The 17,640-nt window shown below is 42.0% G+C and overlaps 1 protein-coding gene across 1 annotated transcript; it reads left to right on the top strand.

The window, feature by feature from the left end:
• The first annotated feature begins 13,709 nt into the window (after positions 1 to 13,709).
• On the top strand, positions 13,710 to 17,269 carry si:ch73-70k4.1 (uncharacterized). Its single transcript, XM_060882507.1, has 4 exons — positions 13,710 to 13,916; positions 14,318 to 14,468; positions 15,518 to 15,969; positions 16,228 to 17,269. The coding sequence occupies exons 1-4, from the start codon at positions 13,813 to 13,815 to the stop codon at positions 16,298 to 16,300; spliced, it is 780 nt and encodes a 259-aa protein (XP_060738490.1). The 5' UTR covers positions 13,710 to 13,812; the 3' UTR covers positions 16,301 to 17,269.
• The last annotated feature ends 371 nt before the right edge of the window (positions 17,270 to 17,640 follow it).

Here is a 17,640-nt window from a genome sequence, read left to right as displayed (position 1 = left end):
AACTTAACCTTTGAACTATGACTCGATGTTGTGCTAATTTAAAGTTTCTCTGTCCTGGAAAGTCTTATTTCTGTCACACTGCCTCCACTGAATCCATTCGCTCTATTCAGTGTTTTTCTTTATTGTGAATTTTATTAAGATCGCTTCTATAACACACACAGGCATTCGGGATGCAGCCTGCAGCGACCGCCTCTGCCTCTTCATGTGGTTTATTCACATTCCGTCAGCGTGAATATTCATGGTGAGTTCCTGCGTGAAGACGGGGAACCTCTCCAGACACCAGGCTGCAGCCAACACCTTTTATTTTTTCATTTCAATTTGCGTCATGGAGTTTTGGAGGAGCCAAACCAAACCAAGTCACTCTGCCTCCACACTCATGGCTGCTCCAAAATCACTAATAAAAAAAGTACACACACACACACACACAACTCTGATACACCAATACATCATTAATACTCAATAACTGCACAGTGTTTCATCTTGATTACTGAACTAACGCTGCATTTATTTCCTACAGCGATGCGTTAATCAGACACATGATCCATCATGATAGTTAACATCTGAGAACAACCCAAACCACACATCCTATTCACTACACACTCCACAGTGCATTATGGGTATTTTAAATGTATTAGACTCCAGTGCATTATGTGGTTCATTATTTCAGTATCACAAAAAGTCCATAAGATTTTTAAAAACTAACCACTGAATCACAGATTATTATCACATAGAAACCATATTAACCCCATCAGAGACCATCAGTTACTCATCTAGAGGGGTTCACAGGTCACTTGGTAAATTTTAACATTTGGTGAAAATTACAAGTTCCAAATTTTATTCAGCTGGTCAGATCTCCACATTAGAGCTGACCAGTCAATTTCAGCAGTCATCTCTTTTGAGAGACCACAGATTTTAAACGCATTAATAATTGTTGTTATTTATCTTGATGTTGCTCCTTAGCTGCTCTGTTTGGCTCCAGTGTTCAAACATGGGAACTGTAACAAGTGCTTACATAAGTCCAGTCTACAAAGGGCCAGTTGTTATTTCAGACAAGCAGGCGACCTGTTTCATTTGTTTAATCGGTTTATTTTAGTCTCCACTCAACTCTCAGGTTTGTCTCCAGTGCAGTTGTAATGAAACCTGCACTCAGTTAAACTGTTTGTGTTTGAGGTTCTGATGTCATTAATGTTATCCTGCAGAACCTAAATCTACTGATTAGTTTATTATTGACTCATTCATCATGAATTTGTTATTCAGTAAATAAAGAGAAATAAAATGAAAAGTGCAGAGTTACTGAGATAAGAAAGCTTTTACACACCTCAGTAAAGACTAGAAAGATTTGAAATGATTTGGCTGATTGGGTATAAAATGTTCTGCTCTCTTTCCTCTCTGTCCTGTCTTTTCTCTCTCTCTCTCTCTCTCTCTCTCTCTCTCTCTCTCTCTCTCTTCTTCTCAGCCTGCTTTTTGGGAGCGTGTTTCATGCCCACTGTTTTTACATCTGTCCTGTAACCAAGGTGACAGAGAACAACAGCCCTAATGACATAAGTGTTCTTTCCTGGACTCGTTCTCTGTATCGCCATCCATCTCTCTAACACCCCCCACCCCACCCCACCCCCCAAACTGTTATTGTACTCTCTCACCTCTGGATTTCTCATTCATTGTTTCATAGCTTTTCCAAATCGTGTCTCATCCTCTCCAGGGTTCAGAGTCAAGGTTCCTCATGGAGCCATATATGTCATTTATTTTAGGGGTGACCACCCTCTTCATGCTTTCTTTTCCTTTCTGTTTTCCATCATTTTCCTCCTTATGGGTTCCATCATCAGGCTATAAAGACATCTCTCTCTCTCTCTCTGTCTCTCTCTCTCTCTCTGTCTGTCTGTCTCTCTCTGTCTGTCTCTCTCTCTCTCTCTCTCTCTCTCTCTCTCTGCGCATGCGTGGTGGAAGAGTGAGTGTGGCGTGTGGAGTGTATGAGAGCGGTTGGCGTTTTGCCTATTTTTTCAGCAATATATCATAATTATTTGTATTTGAGTGTGTGTGTGTGTGTAAGAGGGAAAATAACTCTGTGTGTGTGTGTGTGTGTGTGTTTGTGTGTGTGTGTGTATGTGAGTCGGAGCAGCATGGCGATGGAAGATCCGAACACGAAGTTGTGTGAAAGTTTGACTTGCCGCCACGGTGTGAGGGTAGTGTGTGTGTGTGTGTGTGTGTGTGTGGCGAGTGTAGAGCAGTGTGTTAGCGATCGGTGATTTAGTGGGGTACGAGAATATTGTCTCTGCCTCCAGAATGAACAGAGCAATCGTTGTCTTTCTGAATGATGTTGAAAAGGTTAGAAAGCTGACGCAGAAAGGCATCGTGATTAACAACGAGCTTAAATTAGTTTCTGCCCCCAGTTCTCCTGCAAAAAAAAGTCCTACTGTCTAATGCCCCTCCTTTTCTAACTGATGAAGTGATTGGTAAAGAGTTGACTCTGTCCGGGCGAGTGGTCTCCCTATCAAGAGAATCCCCTTTGATGTAAATCTTCACTGGTCACAAACACCTGCTGTCTTTTAGAAGAGCGGCTTTTATGGTCCTTAAAGGAGGTGCTGAAGAATTAAATGTTGTTATTAAATTCAGGATCGAGGGGTTTGATTACAACATATTTGTTTCTTCAGATGCCGATATGAAATGTTTTAAATGTGGTAAAACTGGGCGTCTTGTTCAGGCCTGTCCTGAGAGACAGAGTGTCCTCTGTGTATCTGAGTGACCGGGGCAAGATGCAGCTGTGCCTGCTGTGGTCGTTCCCCTGCGGCTACAGTTTGGCAGGCTGCTGAGGGCACCAGAGCTGCTGCTGCACCAGAAGCAATAGTGAGTGAGCCCCAAGTCCAGCCTGCAGCTCAGAAGCCCACTGTAGCTGGACCTCTAAGGTGAACCGGCCACGGTGAAGCCATGCTCAGCCGAACCAGACCAGGAGAACCGAGAAAAGCCCAGTGGCTTCTGGTGCAGTGCTAGAGCTGCCTGCGCTGGCAGAGGCAGGCGCAGAGGTGCAGAGCAACCACCTGGAAACACCGGCCACTACACCAGTGCAGGGGGACAGGGGGAGACATGGAGATGGAGGATGAGCCCATGTTTAAAGTACCAACAAAAAGGAAAAAGAAAGGTAAGGGACAAGGAAAGAAACAGGCAAAAAATTATATGAAGGCAGAGCAAAGAGAATCAAGATAGTGATGACTGTGTGTCAGATTCTGTGTTAAACAGAGTCTTGATTCCCAGGAGGAACATTTAAATGTTGTTTACAGCTGAGGACATTAAAGATTTAAAAAAAAAAAACACTAAATGGCAGAAGAATGTGGCAATAGAGGCGATTTCCCTGATTGTAAACAGTTTCTACACAATGTAAAACATTTTAGAAAGGAAGGAGCATTTATTTATGTGGAAATCTTTTGTTTAAAGAAACTGATGACTAAAGTGAACAGGGAAAACTCTGATGATGACTGATAGTATGTGTGGTGTTTTTATACTAGAGAGGTTCTTACCCTCTGTTGTGTTTTATGAATTTTATTTTTCTTAATGACTGGAATCAATGTTGCGAGTCTAAATATTAATGGAAGAGAACAAGAGCAAGAGAACATAACAAGAGAGTAAAGCTATATGAACTGTTAAAACAGAAGCGCATTGATGTTGTCATGCTTCAGGAAACCCACAGTGATGTCAGTAACGCTGCTGATTGGGTGAAGGAGTGGGATGGGTTGGCCATTTTAAGTCATAACACAACACTCAGTGGTGCGGTTCCCTTGCTTTTTACTTGCAATTTTATTCCTTGTTCTTATTCAGTTGAAGAGATTTTAAATGGGAGGTGAAAACCTTTTATGAGAATGAGGTTTTAGTTTTTATCTGTGTGTACGCTCCCACCAATGCAGTGGAGAGGATGTTTTTTTATATAAGCTTAGCAACGTGATTGCTAGCTGCAACACTGCTGACATTTTAATTTTGGCTGGTGATTTTAACTGTACTGCAGATATTTTAGATCGGAACCACTCAGAACCTCATGCAGCGTCCCATAAACGCCTGTTGGCGATTATGGAGGCCCATGAGTTAGATGATATATGGAGAAATTTCGATAAACAACAGAGACAGTACACGTGGGCCCATGCCATTGAAATTAAATGGTTTTAAGCATCAACTTACTCTTTTTACAAAGTGTTTTATTGTTCCGGTAGGTATCTCTGACCATAGTATGGTAGTAGGAGTGCCTACTGGCATTTTAACACTGCACTTTAAGAGGATGCTAATTTAAGAGAGTATTTTATTTCTTTATGGAATTGTTTTAAATCTCAGAAGGCAGCTTTTAGCTCATTACAGCAGTGGTGGGATGTGACTAAGTCACAAATTAAAGATTTTTGTCAACAGTACACTGTAACTCCAATAGTGGAACTCCAGCATTTGGAGGCCACAGGAAATCAAGGGCATATTGAAGCACTCAAGAGTAAAAAAGCCAAAATGAATGACCTGTTAGACATCACAGCACAGGGGGCGCTGGTCCGTTCACGATTTAAAAGCATGAATGAGATGGATGCTCCATCTAGGTTCTTCTTCAGTTTAGAGCAAAAGAATGGACAGAAAAGGTTCATACATGCTTTGCGAACAGAATCAGTGGATCTTTCATCGGAGTCCCCCGAAATTCGCAAGCAGACAGTAAGCGTCTACTCAAAGCTAAACAGCAGTGAACGGTCAGAGGCACAGTTGGTGGAGGAGAGTTTCTTGGTGGGTCTGCAAAAGCTCTCTGAGCAAGTAGCCAGGGAGCTGGACAAAGAACTGACACTGGAGAAGCTTCACAAGGCTCTTCAGGGGATGGAGAATGGACAGGCGGCAGGTATAGACAGTCTCCCTGTCGGGTTCTACAATGCATTCTGGGCAGTTACAGGGCAGGACGTGCTGGACTCCCTTTGAACTGCAGGAGGGCCATCCTGACACTACTGCTGAAAAAGGGAGACTTGATGGACCTGGGGAACTGGTGCCTGGTGTCGCTACTGTGCACTGACTGTTTATCCTCAAGACTGACTAAGGTTATGGAGCAGATTATTCACCAGGACCAGAAGTACTGTGTGCCTGATAGGTCCATATTTGACAATGTGTATCTAATTCGTAATATTTTGGACGTCTCCAGGCTATTGGGCTTAAAGACTGGTATGATTTTTCTAGATCAGGAAAAGGCATTTGCCCCGGGTTAAGCATGAATATTTGTGGAAGGTGCTGAAAGCCTTTGGGTTCAATTCAGGTTTTATAGCCATGATCAAGGTGTTGTAAAGTGAAATTGAGAGTGTTCTGAAGGTTAACGGTGGTTTATGTGCCCCTTTTAAAGTGTACAGAGGTATACAACAAGGTTGTTCTTTGTCAGGCACGTTGTATACTATTGCGATTGAACCTCTTTTATGTAAACTGAAAAGTAATCTTTCTGGTTTTAATATTCCACACTCTAATGTCCCTATATGCCTCTTAGCATATGCAGATGACTTAGTCATTATGATAACTGCACAAAATGATGTGAATGTTTTAAATGTTATTTTAAATGACTTTCAGATTTTATCTTCTGCTAAAGTCAACTGGGCAAAAAGTGAAGCCATTTTAATTGGGGAGTGGGGAGGCAGGCAGCCTACACTCCCGGGAGGTTTAGTGTGGAAAAGAGGTGGTTTTAAGTACTTGGGTGTCTACCTTGGTAACAATTAGTTTTTAAGTAAAAACCGGTAAGGCACTGTATAGAATGTGAAGGGCAGACTGAGCAGGTGGAACCCATCTTCCCAAAGAAAAAGGGGGTCAGGGGCTGGTCCAGTTATCCAGCAGAAATGCAGCCTTGAAATGAAACCGTTTCATACAGGGGGTGAGAGTTGTTATCCAGCAATGATGATAGTTTTGCTACCATCTTCCTTCCTCCCATCTCCTGTACAGTGTCCAGAGGAATCCCCAGGACTGAGCTGGCCTTCCTGATCAGCTTGTCCAGTCTCTTACTTTCTGCAGTAGAGATGCTGCTGCACCAGCAGACCAATCCATAGAATATGGCTGAGGTCACCACAGAGTCAAAAAAGGTCTTCAGTAGCTCTCCCTGCACTCCAAAAGACCTTAGTCTCCTCAGCAGATAGAGTTTGCTCTGCCCTTTCTTGTAGATTGCCTCAGTATTGTCTGTCCAGACCAGTTTGGTGTTCAGATGAAGAGTCCACTCTCACGATGTCTTTTCCATGAATGTTCACTGGTGGTAATGAAGTTTGTTTGTGCCGACGGAAATCCACCACCAGTACTTTGGTTTTCCCCGCATTTAACTGGAGGCAGCTCCGTTGGCACCAGTCCACAAAGTTCTGGATCAGTCCTCTGTACTCCCTGTCATCATCATCTGTGATCAGACTGACGATGGTAGAGTCATCAGAGAACTGCTGTAGGTGACAGGTTGCTGAACTGAACATGAAGTCCGCAGTGTAGAAGGTGAAGAACCGTTCCCTGCGGGGGTCCAGTGTTGCAGACAACCCTGTCAGACTCACAGTCACAGTCATACTGTGGTCGGTCTGTGAGGTAGAACAATATCCAAGCACACAGATGATGGTCCACTTCCATGTACACCATCTTATCCCCCAGGAGCACAGGTTGGATGGTGTTAAAAGCACTGGAGAAGTAAAAAAACATGACTCTCACTGTGCTCCCAGCCTTTCCCAGGTGCGAATTAGCCCGATTCAGAAGCAATTGAAGGAAGATGACATCGTCTTCCACTCCAATGCCAGGTTGGTAGGCAAACTGAAGTGGATCCATTGATGGGCTCACCAGAGGTCGCAGATGAGTTAGCACCAGCCTCTTCAATGTTTTCATCAGATGCGAGGTCAGTGCTACTGGTCAGTAGACCCCAAGGTCTTTTGGGCACAATGACTTTGGTACAGGCACCACGCAGGATGTTTTCCATAGCTGTGGCACCTTCCCCAGCTTCAGGCTCAGTTCAAACATGTACAGCAGTATGTCACACAGCTGGGGTCTCATTTATAAAACTGTGCGTAGGATCCCTACTAAAAGTTTACATACGCCCAAAAGCCAAAAATGGCGTACGGCAAAAAAAATTCAGATTTATAAAACCGTGCGTATGCACTCCTCTAAGCAATGTTCCCTTTATAAATCACAGATCACCCACAGATGTGCGTATGTGAAATCCCGCCCTGTACACGCCCATTTTTAACCATAAATAGTCAATGCAAATCACTGCGCGGGCACGAGAGTGGACCTCGTTATAACGAGTTTCCTCTGCGCTCTGCGGGTTTAAAAATAGAGTGAGGAGCCAGCGGCTCAGGGGGTAGCCACTGTCACCTGCAGGTTATAATTATATTAAAAGCAACATTGTTATAATTATATTAAAAACAAAATTGTTACAGTTTCTACTTTTTAATATTGTTAAACTCACCAAAAAGCCAGTCATCATGTACTGCATTTAGTCTGTTCCCTACACTGTTATGTGTCAAGATAAAGGAATCATGTGTTGAACCAGGCCAGCGTGCCACAATGTTTGTGAGGGTCATGTTGGAGTCACATATGATTTGCACATTAATAGAATGCACATGCTTTCTATTAACATAAGCAAATTCATTTTCAGATGGTGCCCTTACAGCAACATGAGCGCAGTCAATTGCGCCGATTACATTTGGGAAACCAGACATTGCTGCAAATTGCATTTTAATCTCGGCCTGTTCTCGCGCAGTGTAGGGGAACCTGATGTATCGACTACCCATATTAAGTATACCATTCAAAAGGACAGATATTATGGCACTCAGGGACGGCTGTGATATACCAGACCTATAGGGTGAGATGATAGATTCCAATAGAATTATTTCATATACAAAAAGGTCTTAGACACAAAGTTGAGGATTACTTATAGTTTTTTTTTTTATATATAAATAATTTACCTGTCTGCCAATTCATGCTGGAAACAGCCGGTTGCCAAGAACCCCAGAGTGGTGAGGACTTGTACTTGGACTGGGATGGCATGGTTCCGGCATGTTGCCCTCTCTAATACTGGACCCAATTCAACACATAGATCTAAGAGGACAGCTCTAGGGAATCTAAATCGGGTTATTAGCCAGTCATCATCATGGTCCCTGAAAACTCGTTCTCTCCTTATTCTGCCATTGGCGAAATCTTCCAACAGTGCCAGCAGTGCCATCATGAAGCATTACATACCCGGGTCACCGGGGGATTTCTATGTTTCTAGCAATTAGACTGATCGTTAACACCTTGATAAAATCACAGAATTAATTTGTGGGCGAAAATTTAAGACGAAAATGTTATAGTGAACACATGCTTCTTCATGACGGTTTTGTAATGAACACCGTAATAGTTAGGACCGATGATGAGTAGCGATTGTGCTTCATGACTGTATTTGCAGACTTTGACATTTTATGATATATGTACATTAAGGAAAATATTTCGCTTTTACACTGTGTTCTGCAGTTCTCTAATAAAAGGGTATTTCATGCTATTTTGTATCACATGTAGTCGCGCCTTCTCCTCCTGCGCTCCCGTTGTGGACAATGTGACTGTAAGGCAGCGCTGATTATTCATTCATTCATTCATCTTCTACCACTTATCCGAACTACTCAGGTCACGGGGAGCCTGTGCCTATCCTCAGGCGTCATTGGGCATCAAGGCAGGATACACCCTGGACGGAGTAGCGCTGATTATTATTATTATTATTTTATTTTTAATACAATTTAAATTACGTTTGGATTTTACTAGATGTATATAGCCTAAAACAATCGGCACAAATAACACTGTTGGATTTAATCCTCATGATAATGTGGATGTAACGTATGAAATGGGGTGAAAATGAAATGTCATTAATTCTTATAATCGTTCTTCTCACATGTATTTTCTACAATCTAACTTCAGTTCACGACCTCACCATCTGTGTCGCCAATTCCCTTTGTCTCCAGAATGTGCGTACGCACGTCTCAAAGTTTGCTTAAAGGTGCGCATGTTCTCCCGTCAAGTTTGTGTTTTATAGATCACAACCTTTGCGCGAAAACTGCCGTATGTACGTTTCCAGCCCCGTTTTGTGCGTACGCACGCTTTATAAATGAGACCCCTGGTCTGCACAGGTCTTAAGGGGCCTTCAGGGCCCGCAGGATGCCGTCAGGACCCGCAGCCTTCCTTGATTTGATTTTCCTGAGCTCCATTCTCACCTGGGCTTCTGTAAGGGGCAGTGTGTATTGGTTGGAGTGGGGACTGTAGGGAATTGGTGGGGGGGAGGGGGGGGGTTAGGTGTGTTGTGTGTAGGCTGTGAGCTGATAGCAGTGCAGAGAGAGTTGAGGCTGGCTGTGGAAGAAGAGAAGGGGGGGTTGCAGCAGAGGGGACTGGATGGGGGCAGGGGAGGGTGGCTGATCAAATCTGTTAAAGAATACACTCACCGGCCACTTTATTAGGTACACCTGTCCAACTGCTCGTTAACACAAATTTCTAATCAGTCAATCACATGGCAGCAACTCAATGCATTTAGGCATGTAGACATGGTCAAGACGATCTGCTGCAGTTCAAACCAAGCGTCAGAATGGGGAAGAAAGGTGATTAAAGTGACTTTAAACGTGGCATGGTTGTTGGTGCCAGACGGGCTGGTCTGAGTATTTCAGAAACTGCTGATGTACTGGGATTTTCACGCACAACCATCTCTAAGGTTTACAGATAATGGTCTGAAAAAGAGAAAATATCTAGTGAGCGGCAGTTCTGTGGGTGCAAATGCCTTGTTGATACCAGAGGTCAGAGGAGAATGGCCAGACTGGTTCGAGTTGATAGAAAGGCAACAGGAACTCAAATAACCACTCGTTACAACTGAGGTATGCAGAAGAGCATCTCTGAACGCACAACACGTTGAACCTTGAGGCGGATGGGCTACAGCAGCAGAAGACCACACCGGGTGCCGCTCCTGACAGCTAAGAACAGGAAACTGAGGCTACAATTCGCACAGGCTCACCAAAATTGGACATTAGAAGATTGGAAAAATGTTGCCTAGTCTGTAGAGTCTCAATTTCTGCTGCGACATTCGCATGGTAGGGTCAGAATTTGGCGTCAACAACATGAAAGCATGGATCCATCCTGCCTTGTATCAACGGTTCAGGCTGGTGGTGGTGGTGTAATGGTGTGGGGGATATTTTCTTGGCACACTTAACCCTAGGGCCCATAAGTACCAATTGAGCATCATGTCAACGCCACAGCCTACCTGAGTATTGTTGCTGACCATGTCCATCCCTTTATGACCACAGCGTACCCATCTTCTGATGGCTACTTCCAGCAGGATAACGCGCCATGTCATAAAGCACAAATCATCTCAGTCTGGTTTCTTGAACATGACAATGAGTTCACTGTACTCAAATGGCCTCCACAGTCACCAGATCTCAGTCCAATAGAGCACCTTTGGGATGTGGTGGAACGGGAGATTCGCATCATGGATGTGCAGCAACTGCGTGATGCTATCATGTCAATATGGACCAAAATCTCTGAGGAATGTTTCCAGTACCTTGTTGAATCTATGCCACGAAGGATTAAGGCAGTTCTGAATGCAAAAGGGGGTCCATCCCGATACTAGTAAGATGTACCTAATAAAGTGGCCGGTGAGTGTAGATTTAAATCATTCACCCACTTCTGGTCACCCTCAGCCTGAGAACTGGGCTCCTTATGACCAGTAATGGTTTTAAGCCCCTTCCACACACAACTGACATTGTTCCTCCTGTTGCATGCTTTTCCTTCCCTGATCTTCTTTCTCAGTTCTCTCTGGACAGTTTTCAGCTCTTCCTTGTTTCCCGATTTAAAAACCCTCTTCTTCTCTTTAAGGATAGTCTTTATATGAGGGTTGATCCATGGTTTGTTGTTGGGAAAACACTGTACAGTCCTGGTAGGTACAGTATTCTCCACACAGAAGTTGATATAGTCCGTAATACAGTCTGTTAGATTGTTAATGCGGGGTTGTTGGACACAAGAGGTTGACACAATGTGCCATCTTTGCCGACCGGATGGATCAATCACATCCGACCCGGCAGAAAAGAGGAGACTAGCAAGTAATTTCTACAGACAGTTATACAGTGCTGAGAACTGTGATGCTGAATCTGCTGAGGACTTACTCAAAGAGCTGCCACAAATACTGCAAACTCAAAAACAGGAATTAGACAGGACCATCACCCTTCAGGAGCTTAGAGAGGCAATGTCTCAGCTATCCAAGGGACATTTCCCTGGAATAGATGGATTACCCGTGAACTTTTATCAACATTTCTGGATTTTAATGGGACAAGACTTACATGAGGTTTTATCAGAATGCATACAGAGTAAAACACTCCCTGTAAGTTGTCAGAGAGCTGTCCTATCACTGCTCCCAAAAATTGGAGACTTGGGATTTTTAAAAGAACTGGAGGCCAAGTCTCACTTTGTGTTTAGATTGTAAAATCTTCTCCAAGTGCCTAGCCAATAGATTAAAACTTATTTTAGGTTCAGTTATAAAAAATGATCAAACGTATTGCATCCCAGAAAGGTCTATAATAGATAACCTTTTTTATTAAGGTACATAATCAATTTTAATCAGCTAAATAAGAATAAACTGGAAATCCTGTCACGAGACCAAGAAAAAGCTTTTGATCGGGTAGACCATAGTTACCTTTTCATTGTGTTGAAGCACTTTGGCTTTGGAGAAGTTTTTATATCCTATGTAGAACTTCTGTACTCTGAGGTATGTGTGATGGTTAAAGCAGGGGAAGGTTTAAGTGCTCCAGTACTGGTGACTATTATGTAGGCTCAGAGCAACACTGAAAGGGACTTTAATACCAAAAGTGGATGGTTATTTTAAGGTGGTCTTAGCAGTTTATGCGGATGACATTTCTTTTTTATCACTGAGAAAAAAGACATCACACTTTTAAAAAGACCATTGGGACATACGAAAAAGCTTCCTCTGCACAGGTAAACTGGTCAAAAAGTGAAGGTTTTATGTTAGGCAACTGGGAGCACAGAGCAGTTCCACAACTTCCAGGAGGGCTACAGTGGAGAAGAGATGGACTAAAAATTCTGGGTTTTTTTTTAGGAAATGAACATTTCCAGAAAAAAAATTGGGAGGGGCTGCTGGAAACGATGTCTGCCCGATTGTCCAAGTGGAAATGGCTATTACCACATTTGTCTTACAGAGGAAGAGTTCTGATAGTAAATAACCTGGTTGCCTCAACTCTGTGGCATAGGACTATTATTATAGAACCACCTGAAGAACTAGTTTCTAACATACAAAGAATAGTGGACTTAAGGTAGACGTAAGGAGCAGAATCTATGCCTTCCCGGATACAAGCTACGCAGAGACTCCTGTACCACAAAGATGTGGTGTGGGAGAAAACTGCTAATGCCATCCTGAGGAGAATAGGTGGCCTCAAGCTGGACAAACATCTGTTCTTTATGAAGCTGGAAGAGTTGAGCTTATCCGAGCTGACTCCTTATTACAGACCTGTGCTGCACATGTGGAAAACAGAAAGAGTCGTGGACAATCTAGTGCAATGTACTCTGGAAGAACCATTCTTCTTCAACTCTTTCAGAAAATCGAGACTGCTGTCCTCGGTGAGCATACGCAGGTGCTTACTAGACAACAACATCACAAAGCTGGGCCACCTACTAGACGAAGGAGTCTGGATACCAATGGAAGAACTGAAAGCAGTGATGGGGCTGAGATCTTCACATCTAACAGTGAAACTGCAGGAAGAACTGTACAATGCCCTACCAAGCAGCTACAAAATTTACATTGGACAGAGCAATGGGACTACTCACGACAGGAGGAACGACATGGAGTTTCCGGGACTTCGATTCCTTCCTGCGGAGAGAGCAGAGGAAGGGGACGAAGTCACAGACTCCATTTTGTCTTTCAAGACTCCACAGTCGAACCTCTTTAAGGACATGTCTAAGAAAGCCATGTACCAGATAACAGTAAAAGTGCTGCACGAAGATTCCTTGAGGAGACAAAAAGTCTCAAGGTGGCCAGGGATGTTGAACCCAGAGGTTCTTGTGTGAGACAGGTGGAAGACCCTGTATAAAGCCCCTGTAGAGAAGCGTACTGCTGACCTGCAGCGGAGGATTATACACGGGGCAATAGCTACAGACGAACATGTGGCACACCTCAATCCAGCCTGAAGGGGGAGTGTAGGTCCTGTGGGGTAAAGCGAGACCAGCTAAACTAGCGGTGTGGATAACACGAAAAAAAAAAGGGTTACAACGAGCTACTGTAGATCCAGAGCTTCTCTGCAAGTGGCTAGTAGCAGCTAATAGCAGCCAGGATGAAGATTGGATTTTCTCACTACAAGCTGACCAACAATGCAACGGGTTTTTATAAAACATGGTGTGTGTGAATGAGGATTTATGCACAGTTCATGAGAATCAACTTGTTTTTAACCTCTGATTTTCTTTGACCTTTTCTTTAACAGCTGTTTTTATTTTATCCTTTGCCTATTTTATTTATTTTTATTTTTAAATCGTTTTCAATTATATACTAGGGAAAAATTGTGAAGCACATGTATGTGTCTGGCAAATAACGAATAAAAGTATTGTTAAACCTCTCTGTCTCTCTCTCTCTCTATGTGTGTGTGTGTGTGTGTGTGTGTGTGTGTGTGTGTGTGTGTGTGTGTGTGTGTGTGTGTTTGTTTTCAGGCAGGCTTACTGGAATAACGCTGAAGACTTTTCCTGCGCATTATTTACGCAGCATTGAGACGGTAACACATTTTTGTTCGCGCCGTGCTAAGCGGAAGTAGTTTAAATTCTGTGTGTTCTGTGAAACAGAATATTTCTGAACAGAAACAAATATAAATTATGTCCAAACTCAAAAGAAGAAAAACAGCGGTGGAGGAAATAAGATCTGAACATCAGTTTAGGATTAAAGATCTGAATCAGAGTCTGCGCATTCCGGACGCAGGGTAGGGGTGCCAAAACTTTTGAAAAAAATAATAAATGATTAAAAATAAACAGTTAAAATGCATCATAGGTGAATATACTTCAAAATGTAAAACCTTATTAGAGAGCAGCAGAAAATATTTGTGTGTGTTTGTGTATCTAAACAGTATTTAAATTTAAAAAGTAAAATTATTAATGAGTTTTTCTGTAGAATAGAAAATTATATTTATTATTGTCCCTGATTAAGTACAACGGAGTTAGGATTCATCTTCTGTGTCAGAAATCTGAAGAAGTATAATAAGTGTGTACAGTATGGTGAATATCATACAGTGTGTGTGGGTGGGTGTGTGTGTATATGTGTATGTGGGGGGTGTGTGTGGGTTGTGTGTGTGTGTGTGTGTGTGTGTGTGTGTGTGTGTTGTAGTTCTCCTGCAGGTGAAGGATCATCATACTGGACTTCACCTGATCTCTCTGACGTGGAGAAGGTCTGGTTGGAAATTCTGCAGTCTTTATGTCCACAGTTTTTAGCTCAGGACACGACGCTCTGTGTTCCTCATCTACCTCAACTGTCTGTGGTATGAATTAATAACAGAATTAAGTCCTTACAATGAACACATCAGTGTGGAAATCTGTATGGATCATCTTACCCTAAGGGACAGACTTACATAATTCATTAAAAAAAGACACAAGACCACTTGTTATTCCCTACACATTTAACATCAGATGCATACTTTTTTTCCTCATGTACCTACGATATGTGAAACATGAGTGTTCATTCACAAACAGCACACGTAAACGTGACGTCATGTGAATAATCTGTAATCACATGACATTTTATATCACACAAATGCCTGTGAAATGTACCGTGGTATAAAAACCCCACCTGTAAGTTTCACAGGTGATTCATGTGATTACTGACACATGAAGTCGATGTCATCAGTGTGTGAGTTGAGCTGATCTCAGCATCTGGGATTTTATTTTATTTATTTATTTTTATCCGGCTGTGGCTCTGCATGTCATCCCCAGCAGTGCTGAGCTTCTCCCCTGAGGAAACACACTCACTTCACACACTCACTGTCAGAGTGGCTGCCAATTAGTGTGAAGCGCAGCACAGTGTGTGAGGATGATGGGCGGATTTTGATGCCAGTGTCCATGGAAACGGGGTGATGGACAGCGCCGAGTGGGTTTAGTGCTGGTTTGGCAGGTTTAAACTCCCAAGACATCGCAGTCAAGTTCACAGAGAGATGGAGAGCTAATGAGACCGAGCAGAGGATGCATTATTCAGTGGAACACACACACACACACACACACACACACAAGCTGAAGTGCAGGATGTGTGTGAGCAAAACTTTCAGATTTCTGTTACAGCAGTGTTGGAGTTTATATTTCTAAGAAAACAGAGGATACAAACACACACACACACTGTGTGTGTGTGTGTGTGTGTGTGTGTGTATGTATATATATATATATATATATATATATATATATATATATATACATATATATATATATATATATATATATATATATACATATATACATATATACATATATATGTAAAAAATTTAACTAAAATGAAATTAATGTGTGTTTACGTTCATGGTTATTTATTTATTTTTTTCAGAAAGAGGAGAAACAGTCTGAGCATCACTGGTGCAGTCTGGATGAAGAGGTTCTTCCCTTTCCTAATGCACTAGCTCTCTCTATTCCTTTCTTGTACTCTCCTGTGCCCTCTCCCCACCTACAGGCACGATCTGACCACATCTCAGTCCATAGTTCGCTGAAGTCCCTCAGTGAAGGGAACGAGGGATTAGATGGTAGTGAGTGTGAGCAGGATGTGAACAGAGCCACTGCCGTATCTGGAAGTGAACATTCTGGACAGGAGCGTGAGGGTGAAGCAGGGCCTGGATCAATAGACACTTCCAAAATAAACTCCAGAGCAGTTCCTGGATTAGGAATAGTATCTGGATCAGAACTTGAGACCGGTCATGAATCTGGAATGCCGATTAGAGGATCAGGATCAGACGGATCAAGACTGGAATGCTGTCCGATGTGTCTGATGCTGTTTCCTGCAGGGTGAGACATGTCTCAGTTCACAATAACACATGAGCTTTTAAAATGCCATGACTGCTAATAATGTAAACTGATACCAGCTCACACCAGGTATGCTAACCTGCACCATGTGACATAACTGATCATAATCAGTTAACATAAACTTCTTTATTCTGAGTGGCACAAATATTTGATTGAGCAATGCTAACACTGCTAACAACGGCTTTTGTGTGGGTTACGTGCGTGTGTGTGTGTGTGTGTGTGTGTGTGTGTGTGTTTCAGGTCCTCTCAGTTGGAGTGTGATGGTCATCTTGCCCAGTGTTTATCAGAGATGAATGTAGACGTGGTGTGGTGATCATCTTCATCATAATCATCACCACATGACCTCCTACACTGTGTTCTGAAGAATGATTTACAGCGACTGTTCCTCCCTGTAACACTGTACTTAATGTAGGTTTGTGTAAATATCTCCACACAGTGATCATCCCTCAGCTAGCTTTATCTGTAACATCATCAGAACTGAAGGTTGAATTGTTCTTAAAAATAACAAATAAATCTGAAGGTTGTGTTGTGAAGTTCATTTCTGTCAGTTGTGGAACGTCACAGTGATGTTTACTGCTGAAGTTTAAAAAATCAAGAAAAACGAGTGGATTAATGAAACGACTGCAGGTGTTCTGTAAATACGCTAATGTGTTCACTTACATCTACTGTAACCATGCAAACACATGCTGCTAATAAACACAGAGATCATCTGGTGTTTTGTTTCACCCACACTCACATCTCAGCTCTTTTACATGCATTATATCTTTAATCAGAACAATTTATTAAACAAACTAAAGATATAAAACTTTCTGCTGCTGAAGGCAGTGTGTGAGATTTTGGAGTCGACAAAAATAATTTAGAAAAGAAAGTTTATGAAAGTTGAATATTTTTGACTTAAGTGCTGAGAAATGTATTCAAAATAAAAATCCATTGAATTTTGTTAAACTTCATCAGATCATTGTCTCTCAGAGCTGTTGAAATGATGAAGATGATGATGATGATGATTATCCAGCTGAACCTGATGGATGTTTTATTGTTACAGTATTTGAATCTCTGGGACCAAAACATTTATCCTAATGTTTTATTGAATAAATCGGATATTTACAGAACTTCATTCAGGAGATAAAACATCAGCAGAGAAACAATGTTTTTATCAGAGCATCAGTGACTAAAGACATTACACATGTGGTCCTTTATGATGATGTGCTGTTTTTTAAAAATAGATTTTGTTTCTTAATGATGTTTTTACATCAATAAAAATAGAACTGCTATAAAGAACAAATTCAGGTGTCGAGTAATTTAAGTGCTTGTAATTTATAATAATTCACTCGTATTAGCCGCTCACTGAACCAGAACTGATATCAAATTATTATAATTATTACCATCATTTTTAAAGATGTCTAGTTAGGCTAGGCTAGTTTTGCTAAAGCTTGCTAACCTTTACTTGCAATTTAACAATGACTAGTTCTAGTCCAAAACTAGCACAAATGCTATCTGTTTTTGTATTGAGGTGATGACATCACAGTGCTGGTCTTCCTGGTTAGCACATCAGAATATCAGGATTCAGTTTCAATGTACTTTAACTTCTGTAATTAGCATTTCAGCTTTCAACAACAAAAACAGATTACACTTGTAGCAGACACAGAAGCAAGC

Source organism: Tachysurus vachellii, chromosome 11 (assembly GCF_030014155.1).
Source record: "Tachysurus vachellii isolate PV-2020 chromosome 11, HZAU_Pvac_v1, whole genome shotgun sequence".
Classification (NCBI taxonomy): domain Eukaryota; kingdom Metazoa; phylum Chordata; class Actinopteri; order Siluriformes; family Bagridae; genus Tachysurus; species Tachysurus vachellii.
This window is presented reverse-complemented; position numbering and strand designations above follow the sequence as displayed.

Excerpts from the sequence above, each read along its gene's own strand:
- si:ch73-70k4.1 (XM_060882507.1), top strand. The coding sequence starts at position 13,813 with ATGTCCAAACTCAAAAGAAGAAAAACAGCGGTGGAGGAAATAAGATCT. Across the intron at positions 13,917-14,317 it reads CTGCGCATTCCGGACGCAGG|TTCTCCTGCAGGTGAAGGAT; the intron begins GTAGGGGTGCCA and ends TGTGTGTTGTAG. Across the intron at positions 15,970-16,227 it reads CTGATGCTGTTTCCTGCAGG|GTCCTCTCAGTTGGAGTGTG; the intron begins GTGAGACATGTC and ends TGTGTGTTTCAG.